This window comes from Artemia franciscana, chromosome 17, assembly GCF_032884065.1.
Source record: "Artemia franciscana chromosome 17, ASM3288406v1, whole genome shotgun sequence".
NCBI classification, from domain to species: Eukaryota; Metazoa; Arthropoda; class Branchiopoda; order Anostraca; family Artemiidae; genus Artemia; species Artemia franciscana.
Genome location: NC_088879.1, coordinates 43,163,496 through 43,182,787, shown reverse-complemented (window position 1 = coordinate 43,182,787; position 19,292 = coordinate 43,163,496). Strand labels below are relative to the sequence as shown.

The 19,292-nt window shown below is 32.9% G+C and overlaps 1 protein-coding gene across 1 annotated transcript in view; it reads left to right on the top strand.

The window, feature by feature from the left end:
* Window positions 1-12,659: 12,659 nt before the first annotated feature.
* The window catches only part of LOC136038274 (cyclin-dependent kinase 2-like), a 30,393-nt gene continuing 23,760 nt past the window's right edge, over window positions 12,660-19,292 (top strand). Inside the window, exon 1 of the mRNA XM_065721395.1 lies at window positions 12,660-12,869. Within this exon, the coding sequence (XP_065577467.1) occupies window positions 12,754-12,869 (116 nt within the window). The 5' untranslated portion in view covers window positions 12,660-12,753. The remainder of the gene's footprint in view (window positions 12,870-19,292) is intronic.

Below are 19,292 nucleotides of genomic sequence, written 5' to 3'. Positions count from 1 at the left end.
AAACAGTGCCTGATGGAAGACGTAGCCTTATTTATCAGTATTTGTTATTTTTGTTATAGTGGATGCATGCAAGATCATGCTCTAAAACAGGTTATGTCCCGGGGAGGGGGGTCACAATTTTTTTTTTTTTTGACACAGCAAAAATTTGTTTATTGGCATTTTTGTTACGCTGTTACGAGACGGAAAAAAGTAGGGAGGGTTTAAACCGCATACCCTTCCCCCTCGATACAACCTTGGTTCAAACCCCCAACCCTCTCATTCCACTGAAATGTTAATTAATTTGAAAGTATATTTTTCACAAGATTTTGCTGTTCAATATGGTTGCAGTTTGTCTGTGAGTTATGAAATACCATTGGGAAATAGCGAAAAAAGCTATAAATGTGGCGAAGATTGTTGTAAATGGATTTATATGGGAATTTGTGATGATCAGAATATCAGTCTCAAAATGGAATTTCGATAAGAATAGGACCACTTTCTATATAAACTAAAATATAGGTTAATTTATAAATATAGTATTTATTTGTTTATTTATTATTAATATATTTATTACAGAATAAAATTAAAATGTGGAAAAGAGTTGGGAATTGCACAACCAATGCACACTTTATCTGACAACACTGGAATTTCAGTTTCTTTTTACATGTTAAATGTTTGTTTTCTTTTAGGGGGAGGTATAAAATGTATGCAATGGATTAACCAGTGTTTTTTTTTTGTATATTGTTCAAAGTTTTAAAACGCTAATTAAATATAAAAATAATTAAAATCTTTCAAAGTTGTTTCTGTCACTTTCTTTCACTAATTAAATCTTGCATAGACTGGTAATTTTTCTCTTAACAACACAGAGCATTTGACAACACCGAAAGCGAATTAAAAAGTTGATTTACATGTTTATCGGTGGTACTTTTTATTTTTGATGAGGAATTTTTTTTTTTATTTAAATCACAGCATGCAGTGGTTCGAATGTTCTGCCATTTTATTAATGTTATATTAAAAATTATTCTGTAATATTATATTGTAATAATAATATTACTCATATTATAACATTATTATGTTATAATAATAATATTAATATGATAATATTATTATATTATAATATTATTTAAATATAATAAACAATATTATTTTACGTTTATGCTATATAAATTACTTAGTTTTGGTTTAAAGTTGGACCAAACTTTCACTTTGCAAGATTTCCTGTTTGTATCAGTGGTGGCATTTATTTTTTGTGGTTTTTAACTATTATTATTTTTTATCAGTTGCCAAGTTTACCCAGAAGAATGAAATCCTTGATTTTCTTTGTCTAGTGCTGAACCAAGCAATCCAGTTTAGGGTTTCTATGTCCGTTCTAACATTTTTTTTTTTTTTTTTTTTTTTGCCGCCAAGTTTGCTCAAAGGAATGAAATCGATCCTCTTTCCGGAAATTCGAAAAAAACTGAAAAACTGCAATTGATTTTCTTTGTCTAGTACTGAAAAACATATTCTATTTTAAGGGGCTTTTTGTATCCGTATTGGCGTCTATTTTTATGATTTGTTTGCCTTTTTTTGATTTGCCAAGTTCGCCGAGAAGAATGAAATCCACCCTCCTTCCGGAATTTTGAATACCAAAATCGATTTTCTTTGTCTAGTGTTGAACCAAATATTTATTCTGTTTTAAGGGCTCCTGTATCAATGCGGGCATCTGTTTTTTATGACTGTTTGCTATTTTTTTTTTCCCGAGTTGTCAAGTTTGCCCAGAAGAGTGGAATCCACTCTCTATCTAGAATTTTGAGAACTAAAATTGATTTTCTTTTTTTATTGCTGAACCAAATATTCTAATTTAAGTTTTTTTTTTTTTGTATACGTGCTGGTATTTATTTTTTATGTCTGTTTACCACCATTATCAATTCTTTCATTAATAATGTTCTCAGTTTAGTAAAAAGCGAATGTGATGAAAATTATCATGAGCCTTATGCGCAGCGAGGAGGGGGGATGAAAAAATTATCTGTCAAGCTATATTTCACATTTTCTTTAAAGCTTGAGGATTTTCAAATGTCATCAAATCGTTTTGTATAATTCCCATGTAAATTACCGGTAGAATAATCAGAACAGCAAAAAAAATACAAAAACCATACTTTGGAGATTTTTGGGTAGATCATGATTATCAGGATATCTTGGGCACGAAGGTTTGCCGCAACAGAGAAACGAAAAATAAAAAGAATCCCGTGAAATTTGATGTATCGGTAGCTATTTACATATATTATTATTTAAATTGGGAAATAATATTACACTGTTATTATTTACGTTATATTTTGAATATGTTATTTAAAACTCAGATATTTTTATCCATTCTTTTTACGTTTGTCTTCTATTTTTACTATTTCAAGGAGCCTGTCTCTTCGTTTTGAAATATTAACTAAAACAAGGTTTATTCTGCAGTTTTCCAAGAACGGAGGTTTTTCACAATTCTACCAAAAGACTGCATAAACTAATTGTTGGTATTTCTCTTCAAATAATGTTTCTACTTTTTTATTAATTGGTAATAGTTGGTAATTAAAACCATTCGCTTTCTTGGTTTTTTCATTATCTCAGCTGTTTCTTGGTAATTGGTTGATTTGGCAACTGAGTCGCTCATTTATCGAAACCATTATATTTGCAGTTATTTTCTCTTACCATTGAATTGCTATGTTACAAAGCACAATTACAGCATACAACATTTTTATGTGCAGCTTTTTTTATGTGCAGGTTTTTTTTCTTTTTTTTTATGTGTTTTAACTAGAATAGGATTTGTTCTGTAGCATTCTAGTGTAGCTATTTGTGGCAATTTTCATTTATGATATTACTGTCGATCCAGATGTTTTTATTTAATAGTTATAGTTTCAATGCATTATATTGTATTTGTTTTGTTTTTTTTAATATGAATAATTAATATGATTAATTGACTTGTAAATGACTATCTTCATTAATGTTCAGTTTATTTAATTAATCATTGATTAATGAATAATTTGAAATTATTACTAAAATTATCAATCTCAACAAGGACGAAACAGTATAAACACAAACAATTTCAAATAATTAATTGAAATTATAAATTTAATTAATGGGTCGGTTAATTGAAAGTAATTAATTATGATTGACCAATGATTAATTTAATTCATTTATGATGTGATAAACGAAACATAATGTAGATATCGTATCCAAAATATACGATATTGAGACATCGTATCCAAAAAGGAATTTCGTTATGGCTTCAATGAAGACTTTCTTCGCAGGAAAAGTTTTATAAGGCTGTTGTCACCTCCGAATCTTGTGATTTGACGACAAACCCTACGACTGTAACTTGTGCCAAAAAGACAAGGTACTTATATCAATGTGTCTATTAGTTTCAGATTTAAATTCACCGTTCTGGGATTCTGATTGATCTAAACTTGCCTGAAAAACAGAACAACGACAAAAACAACGTTGAAAATTGATAGAAAATAGTTAAGAAAAGGATTTTTTTTTCTATTTTTAAAGAATTTTGAGTTTCTCATAGAAACAATGTAAGTAATATCATAATTCTAGCTTGGTGAATTGATAGATCTGAGATTAATGTATCCAGCAATAAAAGTATTTTGTCCCTTTATCGCAAGCTACATGCTTGTCTCAAAATCGCTTGTTTCAGAGGGAATATATACCTTAAAAAAATGAACAACATTCGTAAAATATTTGTGTGGAGCTGAATAACCTAACTTTAATTTGGTAGATAGTACAAAAAATACTAGCTAGTCTCTGAGCTAGAAATCGTGAAATTTTCCTACCTCTTCCGATATAAATACGCCTCTTTAATTGCAGCCAATGAGTGAACGCCAACTACTTGTTTCACTTTCAAACTGATTTCTAAGAAACCTATGAGATGCTTCATTTTGTTTCGTACAGAATGATTCATTAATTTATTTTTATTTTTTTTGTCAATTAAAAGATTTCTTATTCTTATGATTTCAGTCAGCTTAATTTCAGATTTCCAGCTCGAGTTTCTAGTGGTGGCGATCTCATTTCAATTTTTCCTGTTATGAGGGATGGAGATGGGGGGGTCTTTTTAGTTTATTGAAAATTGGCTCCAATTTAGTAGAAGTCTTATGAATTTTTAACCAGTGGAGGGGGGCTCCCTAAGTTAATCCTAAAATAATGTGGATTTATCTAGAATTCATCCAACGATTTAATAAAATGAGAATAATAGTGTAAATATCCTTCACGGGTATTTTTCAAGGATAAATCGCTATCCTTTTCCGTAACAAAAGGAAATTATATTTCCTTTTAATTACAGAAAATTTAATTACGGAATATTTAATTTAATTACGGAAATAGGGAATTAATATTTGAATATCTGATATGAATATATCAAATATCATAATTGAATATCAAAAGAATATCTGAACGGTTTTAAATATTTTTTTAGACTGTAGGACATGACAAAATGAAAAACAATTTTAACGAAGAAAAAAGGGGGATAATTCCTGCTAGTGAAGAAAGGAAAAATAGTATTGAGAAATTTCAGTCGAGACCTCTGCTCAGCCGTCCTCTGGGCAACAAAGGAAATACTGAGTAAAAAAAAACACAGGTAATAGTACTCAGGATAAAGTAAAAACAAAACACATTAAATTAAAAGAGGCAACGGAGAGGCAATTCTTTTTTTCCACTGGCCGGAATTATCCTCGTTTTTTCTTCGTTGATAATTTTTTTAATTTTTCTCCACGATTATCTGTTGTTAGGCACCGAAAAATTTTGTTTTACTCCAATCGAAACATTAGCAATTTTCCGAGAGAGAGTATTCCCTAATCCGTTTATTTGTTTACAGTACCATTAATTAATAAATAAAAAAAACTGATTTTATTTATGTTTTACTCTTAATATGAATTCTTAATAAGGAAGTAGCTTTTGCATTGAAGGGGCAATATATTTTATTCCTGATTTTCATCCACTGCCGTTTTACATATCCTTACTTATGTTGTTTTCATCCTTTTCTTCTCTTTGTTCACGCAAGGCCGGATTACCTTTGTATATGGAAAAGCTTTATCGAATGTATTGCAGCATTAAAAAAGCCTAAAGTTTCGTAATGAATTTTTCATATATATATATATATATATATATATATATATATATATATTAGTCAGCCGAGGTAATAAACTGGATATTAAACCAGTTTGAACAAAATACCTCGATTTACTCAGGAAGTTAAGTACTACCCTCTCCCCTCCAAAAAAATCAATATGGTAGTTTATTATGTAAAACCCTCTGTTTTGTAGTAATGGCAGCGTCTAAACGGACGCTTTCTATATTTGCCTGTCAGCACTACCCCTCCCCCTTCCCTTGCCATGGAATGGATATCGTGGCTATCCCTTTATTAAACAGAACGTGGCCCTCCCTGAATGATTCAAAACTCATATAGCACCTTAAGAAAGGCTGAAAGCATTGGTATACTAATGGGGTGTAAAACTCACCAGAATAACTAATTAAGATAGAATTTGTTTGGCTTCAGTCTTGAAAGGGGTGGAGGAGTATAGCTCCTCCACCTCCTGCTCTAATGCCACCTCCAATTCCTGCTCTAATGCCAACAACCTCTTGCATATTCTCTTTTAAGTCTACCAGAAGTAATGAGGCTGTAGTTTGATGTAAAGAAGTAATGCTTTGCAGATGCAAAGTTGGCCTTCTCTATGTTCAGTATTTATTTGTGTGTCTTGTGCTATCTCTTTCTATTTTTTGTTGTGCTTTAATAGCTGTTTGCTATACTCGGTGATCTTTTGACTAGTACAACCACTCATATAATTTATTTTTCAGAAATGGAATTTAAAAAATAGAAACGCTGTATAATATTTATCTTTCGAACAGGGTTGTCACAGGCAGTACGTTAGTACTATTTGTAGTACAATTTGAAAAAAAATAAACCTACCAGTACGCATAAAGAAATTTGCATTTTTTAGCACTTTCCTTAAAAATTAGTAAATTTTGAAGCAAAAGGGTAACTTTTGCACAAAACATTCAGGTTTACACCTTTCCTTTGGCTCCTTTGTCAATTTAAGGTATCAAGCGAATTCGGCAACTGTCGACAAAAAAGCATGTTTCGTAACGCGAAGTGGCAATCTTGCTTGCCACTTGCTTGCCAAATAGAAATTTACTAGTTAGCTACTTGGTGTCTGCCATTATTTCTTCTAGGCTTTAATAAAAAGTATTTTTTTTTTTAAATCGTATATTATTTCTTCTTCGATAAGTATGTTTCCTTTATTGCATGAGGGTAACCCCCTCTTCCCCCTCCCCTCTGACACCCCAGAAATTGATGTCTTTTAGAAATTTGCGATGTACAAATTAACATAACATATTTTTTTTATTTTTTTTGTGTTTGTTTATTTTAGCTTGAAAAGATCATTTAACATCACGCTTTAATTACTGTGTGAAATAACAACAGCGTTTGTCTTTTTTTAAGCTAATGGATTTAATAGTTGATTTTTAGTGTTAGAAAAATGAGTGTATTTTTGTACAGTTGTTCATTTTAAAAGTTAATCGTTTTATGCTTCTAACTTCAAAGCAACACTCGTTAACTGATTAAACCATTGTTTATATTATAAAGACTTATTTTTATTTACGAGTAGAAAATGAAGAAATGTTTATAGGGATCCTTTCTGATCCCAAGAGACTACTCTTCGGATCACTCCGTTCTAAAGGGCTTAAGGCCCATTCACTGTGAGACTTCACTGATACCAAGGGTTAATATAAGCCAATCAGATTTGTTATCGAATTTTCTTATTGGCTGAAATTAGCGCTAGGTTAATATGAGTATTAATGAAATCCCATTGTAAATGGGCGTTTACTGAAAGCATTCTGACCATTGGTGTAAATTGAGTGAAACCCATGACAGAGTGCACTCGTTTCCCAGTAAATAACCTAAAGAGGTTGAATGAGCAAAGATTCAATAGGCGTTAAAATTAAGCCAAATCGAAGGATAGGGAGTCAGTGGTGTCAATTTAAAAAAAAATCAACTGGGAGGGATTTATTCTTTAAACATGTAGGGGGCTAATTTGTATATGTAGGGGGCTAATTAAAGGATATGGAGTCAGTGGTGTCAATTTAAAAAAATTCAAGCGGGAGGGATTTATTCTTTAAATATGTAGGGGGCTAATTTGTGATTTTTCTATTGTAATACCAAACAAAGCCATCTTTTAACGGAAATAGCCCCCCAAAATATATTTTCTAGAATCTGAGGGCAGGTGCCCTCCCATTTAACACCACTGTAGGTATTTTTTATTTTATGGATAGAAAGATATACAACGTAAAACATGGTGTACTCTAGTCACAATTATAGCAGTACAGAACTGTTTTTGCTTGTTATGTTGGAGAAGGCAAATGAAAATTTGGTTCTGCAGTAGGACTGGAGGTGGAAAACAGTATCTCATTACAATTTATGCACAGGTCCAGATTTACCTATAGACCCGGGTCTAGGGGTACACAATCCCAGGGGGAGCAATAAATTAAAACTTACTGATTTTTTCTCAACAAAACCTAGACTGATGTGATTTTATGGTCAAAGTCCCAGGTGCACTCTGCCGCCGCGCTCCTTATACACCGAAAAGTGACTTTTAAGCAACACAGGAATTCTGCAGCCATTTATAAACGGTCTGATGTCTCCAAAGAATAGCAGCTGAGAGTTTAGGATCCCCTCTCTCTTTCATTATTGTTGGCTCATCATTTGCGTTCTGTTCGGGGCTTCTATTATACCCAAATCTTTGGGGATTCCCCTGAAAATTTTGCAAAAACAGCGATAAGGCCGCTTGGGCCTAGAAGTGTCAAAGATTCTCGTCAGGCCCTGGGGGCTCAATGCGATGGGGCCCAGGCTCAAAAAAGTTCTTAAGTCATGGATTAAGCATGACTTGCCCTTGTATGGTACACGAGATAAATATTAAGTGATACTAGCTAAAGTATCTAGATATAGATTTATCTAAATATACTAGATAAATATTAAAGTGATTAGTGATGTGTACGAGAGTGAAACTGCTGCGGTTAAGGAAGGAAATGAGGTTAGCAGCTGGTTTTGTGTTAAATCAGGAGTTCAGCAAATGTGGGTTCTATTCCCCTTTAATTGGATCATTTTGATGGATTTTGTCTTAAGGAGCACAGGAAAGGCTATGCGAGACCATGGAATTGAATGGGGAGGCAAAACTCTCTTGGGCTTAGATTGTGCCGATGACCTAAACATCCTAGATGAAAGTGTGAGCAGAATGAATGGACTTTTAGAGGTTTGAAAGTTTAGGGTGCTAGAATAGGTTTAAAAATTAATCTTAAGAAGACTATGTCACTAAGAATAAGAATAAGTGAAGGTGAAAAGGTGACGCTGAGTAACGAAAAGATTGATCAGGTGGACCAGTCTCATTTACCTTGGTAGTATTATTAGAAAAGACGGTGGGAGCAGTGGATATGTTAAAAGTAGAATAGTCAAGGCTCAGGGTGTTTTTTTTTTTACAGCTAAAAAAAAGTTCAGAAGAATAGGAAGACAAGTCTAAAAATAAGAAGATAAGTCTGCAATGTTTGAAGGTACAGTGATGACAGTGGTCACATATAGCTCTGAAGCATGGGCGCTCCGAAAAAAGGATGACGATTTGCTTGATGTTTTCCTGAGAAATGGTCTACGGATTGTTCTGGGTACCCGGTTTACTGAATGTATTTCAAACATTAAGCTGTCCGAAAAGTGTGGTCCAATCCCGCTTAATAGGGCTATAATGAGAGAAAGGTTGAGATGGCTAGGGAACGTTCTGCGAATGAAGGATGATAGATTGCCGAAGGTTGTCCTTTTCGGCCAACCGTCTAGGGCTAAACACAAAGCAGGTCGTCTGTGTTTGGGGTAGGAAAATGTCATAAAGAAAGATTTAAGGAAATGGGAACTTCCTAAAAAAGAAAAAGACTCCCACTCGGATAGTAATGAATCAAAATCTTTATTATACCGGCTTCACAGCCCTCCCCAAAAAGTCACTCATATCACTCTGGGAAGCTTTATAATCTTCAACTCGAACGTGAAAAAAAAAATTACCTCAAGTCGACTGATCAAACAGTTCGTGGTAACGAACTGTAGCAAGGATCAACCCGGCTCAATAGTAACCGAAACTCTAAAAAATTTGTTACCAATAGTTACATCAAAAGAATCGCATTTTAATGCTGATTTTAAATATATAAGTTTCATCAAGATCAGTTATACCCATCAAAAGTTAAGAGCCTGAGAAAATTTGCCTCATTTTAGAAAATAGGGGGAAACACCCCCTAAAAGTCATACAATCTTAACGAAAATCACACCATCAGATTCAGCGTATCAGAGAACCTTATTATAGAAATTTCAAGCTCCTATCTACAAAAATGTGGAATTTCACATTTTTTGCCAGAAGACAGATCACGGATGCGTGTTTATTTGTTTTTTTGTTTGTTTTTTTTTCCCAGTGGTGATCGTATCGACTGAGTTATCCCAGAATGTCACAAAAGGGCTCATTCTAACGGAAATTAAAAGTTCTAGTGCCCTTTTTAAGTGAACGAACAAAAAACTTGGAGGGCACCTAAGCCCCCTCCCACGCTCATTTTTCCCGAAAGTTACCGGATCAAAATTCTGAGATACCCATTTTATTCACCATAGTCAAAAAACCTAATATCTATGTCCTTAGGGACGACTTACTACCCTGCAGTCCCCGTGGGAGGGGCTGCAAGTTACAAACTTTGACCTGTGGTTACAAATAGGAATGATTACTGGGAAGTGTACAGACGTTTTCAGGGAGATTTTTTTTGTTTAGGGGGGAGAGATGAGGGGAGGGGGCTACGTGGGAGGATATTTCCATGGGGGAAGAGAATTTCAATGAAGGGGGCGCAGGATTTTCTAGCATTATTTAAAAAAACAAGGAAAAAAATATGAAAAGTTCTTTCTACTGAAAGTAAGGAGCAGCATTAAAACTTAAAACGAACAAATATTATTACGCATATGAGGGGTTTACCTCCTTGTTATACCTCACTCTTTACTCTAAAGTATTTTTAGTAATTTCAACTATTTATTCTACGGCCTTTGCGATTCAGAGGTCATTCTTAAGGAATTGGGACAAGATTTCAGCTTTGGTGTAAAGAGCGAGGTATCGACGACGGTTGAACCCCCTTATAAACGCAATAAAAACATACGAATTTAGAAGTTCGTTACGTAAGTTAATTCGTAAGTTAGGTATATTTTTTAACAATGAAAACGTTTGTAAAAAATTAGAGGTTCTAGTTGCTTTTTTAAGTAATCCAAAAATTGGAGGGCAGCTAGGCCTCCTCCCTCGCTCCTTTTTCTCAAAATATTCCGATTAATTGTAATTAGTTCATATGCAAATTTCGTTTTAATTATTTATGTGCGGAGAGCCAAGATCAAAACATACATTAATTCAGAAACGTCCAGAAATTAAATTAAAAAACAAGTTTTTTAAATGGAAGTAAGGAGCAACATTAAAACTTGAAACGAACAGAAATTACTCCGTATATGAAAGAGTCTTTTCCTCCTTAACGCCCCACTCTTTCCGCTAAAGTTTCTTACTATTTTAAAAATAGAGTTAAGAGAAAGAGTCAAACTTTAGCGTAAAGAGCGATTCTTTCATTGAAAATTCGTCATTTTTAAGACCTCAAAAAGCGCTTCAGTTTGAATTTGCGGTAAAAGCGATTATTATATTCGCAAAGAACATAAAAAAGGCATCAAGCGGTATCTTCACTTAAAAGTTAAGGTTAGGCAGTTATATGAACTGTCATAATTTTTAGAAAACGTGTCATTTTTAAGAGCTTAAAAAGTGACTAAATTTGAATATATGGTAGAAGCAATTATATTCGTAAAGAGCATAAGAAAGGGCATCGAGTGGTATGCTCACTTTATTGGTAAATCGGTTATATGAACTAATATACTGAAATTATGCTGAACTAATATACTGAATCGGTTACTGAACTAATACTGGTAAATCGGTTATATGAATTAATATACAATGGACTTATCTCCATTTGAACATTTATTTGTTCGTCATAGAAAGGCCATGCGGTCTTGGAAAAAGATACCTAATTTAAAGTATAACGTTGAAAATCCGTCGTATATATGGGGATATGTGACCAATCAAGTATTTAACTATAAATTCGGCACCATTTATTTTGCAGATGGAAGACGAAGAAGATTTTGCCACCCTCATTAGAAATCCAACTCACATCTAGGCAATGCTAAGAAAGAAAATTTATAACTCAAGACTTTGGATGAACCCAGGCATAGAACTTTCTCAGACAAATCCAGTGAATGAACCAGAAGTAATTATTTAGTTCCGTTTAAAACTTTAGTATATCTACTGATGACAATCGTTGTATATGTGGTTGAAATATCCAGACTTTGTATCTATTTTTGCTGTCTAATAAATGGATTTATCCCCATTTGAACGTTTATTTGTTAGTCATTATTCAACTACAGGTAGCCTGATATTGCATTTAATTTTTCGCGCACAACAAATTAGGATTCGTTTTGAAGATTAATGGAGAATTTAAAAATATTCGAGAATGTGTGGAGCCCCTGGTTCCCATTGTTGTGTTTTTTTTAACACAAAACGGCCCATGGATAGCGGTCTCGGGATACTCTAAAAAATGCTTATATAGATACGGTTCATTGCAGCCAATGAAACGCAAAAATGCTACGAGACATCTAAACAGTATATTCATATGAATAGTCTAAATCAAGGTCTGGAAGCCAAGAATAATATTCACAGGGCTAGCATGTAAAAGCAAAGCCGTGCCTAAATAAAATATAATTCTTAACTTCTGTATTTTTTCCCTGGTAATATCTCCCCAGTCCTTGAAGATAAATTTCTAGGATTAACAAAACATGACCCTCATGTTTTTTGTTAGTCACTAATGGAAAACTTCAAATAAATACTTTTAGTTTCTCATTTACTTGTAGTTCCTGGTTCTAAAGCTTTGAATCCAGAATAACAGATGCAGTTGTCAACTCAGTAGGAATATTTCAAATAAAGGAAAATAAAAGGAAATAAAAATCAAATAAAAATCAAATAAAAGGAAAATTTCAGCTCAGTAGGAATATTTCAATGCAGCTGTTGAGCTGTTGTGAAGTAGAAACTTTCAGCAAAAACGGAGAAAATTTGACGAACGAAGCAGAACTGGCGTCTTTACGTGAAATTGCTTACGGGAGCGCAGGGGAAGGTTGATTTTTACCAGTGCTGGAGTTTGCTGTGGTTAGCTTTTCTAATCTGCTAACCTAGCGTTGAACAAGCTAGTTTCAATCGATTTTTGCAATTTTTTTTGCATTCGGTAGGCAATTGCAATTACGTTTAAAAAACTTATTGAAACCTATTGTAATTAATTATTTGCTTGTTTTTTTCTTTGCACGATAAGCTGTAATTCTTTCTTCTATTGATAGAAAATTCTCAGAATATATATTTGTTAAGATTAGCTAACAATACTTTCGTTTAATTTGAAAGGCTCTACAGGTTGTCAAGATTTCTTTATAAGGAATTAATTTTTGATTTTCACACTACGCTCATTAAAGAACATTATTTATGATTATTTAATAAGTTATCATAATTGATTTCGGGGTTGGCACTGGTGTTAATTCAAGAGGAAAACTCATAGATAACGCTGATTCCAATTTACATTGAGAGCCATCTTTTAAAATACTTGAAAAGTGTGAATCTGGGGAAAAGGCGGGAACCTGAGGATAAAGAAAGGAAATAAAAATTTATTTTTGATGTTATAGCTAACAGGAACATGGAAAATTTTGAAAAACTGGAAAAAATTGGCGAAGGTACTTATGGTGTTGTCTACAAAGCCAAAGATAAATGTAATAACAGACTGGTTGCATTGAAAAGAATTCGACTTGAAACGTTAAGTATTGTTTTTTGTCATGTCTAGCTTTTGTTCAGAGAGATGTTAAGATTTTAGATGGTTGGGATTTAGCTATGTTGGAAAGTAGTTGATTTAATGAATGAATTCCTGTAGAAGGTCTGCAACCAAGGCCCTAAATTATGCTTGGCTGTGTCTTCAAGCCTCTAGGCCTACCTGGCCTACTTCAAACACAAAATAGCCTATTCCTGTTTTTTTTGTGTCTTGTCTAGCTTTTGTTTTTTAGTTAAGTGTGTTGATAAAATTCTATACAAAGGGCTTTTTGTTATTGTAATATGGGTAAATATTGAGCAGTTCATATTAGCCTATTGACCTCAAATAAAGTGAATATACCACTCAATGCCTTTTTTATGTGCATCTTAAATATAAAAACCACTTTTGCCTCATAAAATTTACCTCCCCCCCCTAATGTGCAAATATATACCCAGATTTGGTATACATAGGGTTCTAATTGATATAGCCTAGGCAATAGGTTATATAGCCTAGGCCTATGTTCTCTTGACAAAAGTGGTACAGCAAAACAAGCACAAATTCTTGTATAATTCAGTGTGAAAAATGAGTTATCCAAAGGGAATGTCTTCAATAATTCTGACTGAAATTTTCTTTTTCCATATATCAACAAAGTAAGGCATTTAAAGCTACTTTTGTAGAAGGCATGCTTTGGCTATGAATGGTTACTAGAGTTAGTGGTTGTTATAACAAAGTATTTTGTTTATTTTTTTAATCAGAAATTGAGGTAGCCATAGGCTTGTTTCTTAGACTCCAATTGAATAAGAACTAATTTAAACAATCCTTCTAAAAACAAAGTTCTTAAATTTTTAAAATGGGGGAATCATAGGCCTGTTTAGTGTATATTTTTTTGGAATATACTTTTGCTTATTCTGAATGTAAACAAAATAGTTTGATTCTGTGGTCTAAATTTATGAATTAAAGCACATTGTTTCTGTAGCTTCATTGTAAACAAAAGAGATTGATCCTGTTATCACTGAAGCAAGTTGATTCTGTGATTTGATTTTTATTTATCTATTGTTTTTTTTGTTGCTATTGTTCTATGTATATATATATATATATATATATATATATATATATATATATATATATATATATATATACTTTTTTATTGTTCAAAATTGTCTATGCTTTGATTATACAAAAAAGATATTGTGTGAATTTTTTGTTGTTCATGTTATTGACTTATGAATAAAGTGAACATACTGCTTGATGCCTTTTTATATAAAATATAATAATTGTTTCTATAGCAAATTTTGTTTGTTTTGAGTTTAAAACCAATGTTTCAAGCCTTTTTTATACCCAAAAACTAGAAATATTTTGGTCACTTTCAAGAGCTCAAAAAGGACTTAAATTTGAAATCACAATAGAAACAATTATTATATTTATAAAGAGTTTAAAAAGCCATTGAGTGGTATGAGCACTTTATTTGTAAGTCAACAATATGAACAACAAAAAATTTACCAGAGATTGACCCTGTAAGCACTGAAGCAAGTTAATTCTGTGATTTGATTTTAAACTAAACATGTCTACACTTTGATTGTAAACAGAAGAGATTGATCCTGTGATCTGACTGTAATCATTGAAGCAAGTTGATTCTGTAATTTGATTGTAAACCAAATGTGTTTTTACTTTGATTATGTCAGTTGGGACATTTATTATCAACATTAGACAAAAACATGCATTTTTGTCAAATTGTGTAAGTATAAACTGCACCTGAAAGTAAGGGGCTATTCAAGGACAGTCTTGGGTGCTAGCCTTGTATTTCAAAATCATGGTTTTTTTTTACAAGAAACAAAAAAAAACCTCATAACTTTTATAATTTAGAAGCTACAAGCACATCATCTGGTATATTTTTGGAGACAGAAACAGTCATATATTACTTTAATTTTTTTCTAGTTTAATTAGTTCAACAAAATTTTGACATACATGTTAATGTAAAAATAGGGTCTGAGATACAAGTTTAGTTCCAGGGAGATTTGTAATCATTCCTATGCAGGAACTGTAGCTAACTGCATATCTTATAAGATTTATTTTGTTGATAACCAAAGCCTACAAAATACAAAAACTAAACAGCCCCTTCATGTTTACTTATCCTTTATCAGGCAGTTATTGGAATATGCATGTCGGGTCTGGCATTTGCAACCTTCAAATGAACTTAGTGACAAAATTGAGTTGGTCCAAAAGCATTTGCTCAGAATCATTTACAAAGAAGGCAAAATTCCATACTCCTTCCTCCTTAAAGCTGCACACATTACCACCTTAAAAGAAAGGAGGGAAAAAATTTGCCTGCTTTTTGCTAAATCAGTCATTTCCAATCCCTGTACTGAGGACTTACTCCCTGATTTTCACAATCCCATTAGACTCCGACTCCCCTGGTCAGCCTCCTTAGCAATCCTAACTTACTCTCCAATCCATGCTGTTACAGAAAGGTTTTGTAAAAGTTTTATACCCTTTATTCTGGAACACCTAAATAATAATTCATGATTATGTACTTGCCAAATTCCCCTTTTCCTCTATTGCCATTTTTATTCTTTTTTGATTTACTTGTTTTTGTAATTTAATTGTTAAGTTTACTGATTTGCCCTTTATCTTTGATGATTTTGCTTTTTTTAATTCCTTTTAATTTTAAGTGTTTGACTTAATGTACTGTTTTGAATTTTTTTTTTCTTAGCTTTTATTGACATATAAAGCGAATTTGGCTCTATAGAGCTTGTGATAGTATTTTGAAAATAAAAATTATCTTATCTAATTAAAATAAAGCAGACACAGGTTATGTCATAAAAAATCTACAAATGAAATAAAAGAAGAAGAAAAATGGTGGGACAACTGAGAGACAAACCCATTTGCATAGTCTTTATTGGTAGAAGTTGGAGATCTTAGCTATGCAGCAAAGGTCAATATGTTATGAGAGCAACAAAATAAATACAAAATAATAAACATAAATATACATAACAATAAAGACAAATATAAAAACAAATATACATAATAATAAAGACAAATATAATAACAAATATACAAAATAATAAAGACAAATATAATAACAAATATACAAAATAATAAAGGCAAATATAATAAAAAAATATACATAATAATAAAGACAAACATAATAACAAATATACAAAATAATAAAGACAAATATACATAATAATAAAGACAAAATAAACAAGTAAAAGATGCAGAGAAAAATTGTAATTTGAGGCTAGCCATGAAATAGTTCTTGCTGTAAAATGTGAGAAAAATTAAAGCACCCTTCATTAATTTATAACCCATTTGATTTGAACACCAAAACATTGCACTTGAGCTAAACCTTGGTTCACACAGATCTGTTTTTTCCTCACTTAAAACAGCTTGTGCATAATGGCTACAGCAAAATTGTTCACACCAGTCCAGTACATCCATCAAAGAGATACATTTCAATGGATGAGTTTCATTACTGAAATATTTCATTACCTGCACTGAGCTATCATAACACAGAAATGGACATCAGACAACAGATTGAACTTGTTTTTGTGCAAAAATGCACATTTTGTGTGAAATTGCATCTATGTGAACCTGGGGTCTATCTTGCAGTGTTGCCTAAGATTGGGAAGTATTATAGACCTGTCATGTAGGCAAATTTCAGGGCTCCCTAGAGAGAGAAAGAGTGGAGGCAGGTTCTTTATAATACCTTTCCAGGATATACTTTAGCCTGTAGACCCATTCCTGAAAGTTTCATTTTCCAAACCTAACCCCTTTCTGAGATAGCAAGAAGTCACTCAACTAGAATTTTACCAAAAATTTTATTTTATCAAAGTGAAACCTTGCAAAATTGATCTTCTTCTTAAATGAAGCACAATAAAACTGTTTTCAGCTTCACAGCTTTGCTCAATACCAATTTATGAGGTTTCAAAAATGTGCAGATATGTTTCCTAAACTAGTACTTATAGAAGGAGAAGACTTTCAGTTCTGTGGCCTCTAGGCTATTTCCTCTTGAAATCAGTTCATTTGGTTTACCTTGGCTGCAGCACTCTTGTTAAAAGCACAAACTGTTGATTTTTGTCAGTCCAATGGACTGCGAATAGTATGTTTTCTATTTTCTCTTTACATCATTGGCTAAGAAATTATTCTGAGGAAAAGTTACTAAATGGCTAACAAAAGTATATATAGGTTAAGTTTGTATTCAGCTGTTTAGAAAAAGAAAATATTGCTGGGGAGAAGTTGCTAGTCAACTTGTTGAAAAATGAATAGTTTTCTGGGGCAATTTGTTTCCAGCTTGTTGGCAAAGTTAAGTGTTGCTGGGGAGAAGTTATTAGTCAACTAGTTGGAAAACTAAAGTTCTGCTGCAGAGAAGTGATAAAATTCTAGTATAGCAACTTTTTATCTTGGTAAGGTGTTAAGTTAGGAAAATGAAACTTTCAGCAATGAATCCAGAGCCAAAAACACTATGGAAAGGTATTGCCAAGCTTCCAGGTTAGGCCTAATGCTTTTCTGATTTCTAAGCCTAATTGACAGACTTGACCTATTACTTTGACAAAAAAAAAATTGGCCTTAATTTTCAGTTATCATTTTTGTTTTCCCTGGTTTTAGTTCTGCAAATGCAATTCCTGTTATTTGAGTAGAATTTTAAGCCATATCAATGGATTTTTCTAAATTTAGGAATTGTGTTTGCAGATCATTGGAACCTAATAAATTGGGATTGAACAGACTTGTGAAGCTGAAAGCAAGCCTTTTGTACTTCATTGAAGCTGAAGCTCCTTTTTGCAAGGTTTTGCTTTCATAATACATGGATTTTTAAAGGTTGTCAAAGGTCACTGCCCTCAAGAGGGAAAAGGAGTAGAGGTAGGCACTTCAAAATACCTTCCTGGACTTATTTTAGTCTGTAGACTGATACTTAGAAGTTTCATTTTCCTAACCAATCCCCTTCCCAAGATAGCAAAAGTAACAAAACTAGAATTTTACCTGGAGAAGTTACTAGTCAACTAGTTGGAAAATGAAGTGTTTTCTGGGGTAATGTTTGTTTCCAGCTAGTTGGCAAAATAAGTGTTGCTGGGGAGAAGTTATTAGTCAAATAGTTGGAAAATGGAAGTTTTCTGGGGCAACTTTTCTTGTCAACTAGTTGGCAAACATAGATTTCTCCTATAGGGACATGCCAAATTTTCCAACTAGATGACAAAAATGCTTTTAATTATAAGGAGATTGGATAGTAACATTCTATATAAGCTTATAAAGTAATTCTTTCCAATAGTCCCAGGGTGGAGTCCCACCCTGGGAAGGTCTTGGGAGTATCTACTCCATCTATAGGATGCTGACCTTGGTATCAATTTAGTGGTTGACTACCTCTAAAGAAAATGGTAAATTTATAGGCCTATATATAGCCTATGATATCTTTCTGAAAACATGATTGCTTTTCTGATAATGCACCCTCATGGTCCCAGATATATCCCTAGGATCCATAGACTTACAAAACTGGAAGAAAACACTAAAATTATGAAATTCATATTTTATAGGATTTAGTATGCTCCTATTAGGCTGATCAGATTATCTCTCCTTCCATTGCCGTCCAATCATTTTCGACAATATTTTTATAAACAATTCTATTGTTCTCACATGTGCAAAAATAAATTCATTGAGTCAAAATTACAGCAAACTCATTTAAGAATGAAAGAAGAAGAATGATGTATAACAAGATTTAAAAGAACAAAGATAGATATTACTAGGGACCTATCCAAAGACTATCCAAGACCATCAAGGGGGAGTTGAATTGTCTCAAAACTGACTCTGATATTTGGAAAGACTCTCTGATAGTCTTTATAAGAGTCTTAAGACTCAGTCTTAGTCTAAAGACTAAGACTCAAAGTCTTAGAAAGACTTTCTGAGAAAGATAGAAGTCTGAAACTGACTCTGATATTAGAAAGTGAGGAATATAATGGTAGCCTACTAACTTTATTTATTTAACCAGCTGTCTTTAGGAGTGGTTAACCTCTAAATTGATATGTTCTAAAGTTATTTTCAGACTTGGTTAAAAAATTGGTGTGGTGATGCATAGCAACTTTACCATAGAGTCAAAGAACTTTACCCTATTGCAATTTTTCATACAAAACTAGGATGAGCAGCATCAGTTTGTAACTTCTGGAACTGAATATCTCTGCTGAATTGCTGGAATCACTGGCCTTAATAGAATTTTATACATTGATTTTTTCAAGTGCCATAAAATTTGGCAAACAATCCCCACCAGGATCCACCTTCAGCAACTTCAATGGCTCAGTCCAACAGATGAGTTGGTCCTGTCTTCCAAAAATCATCTTTGAAGGCCAAATTCACAATTCTTGCCCTTATGGCCATCCCCCAAAGAGGTGGGAAGAAAATCCACATCTCACTTCATCTTGGGCATTCTTCATCTATCAGAAGACTGT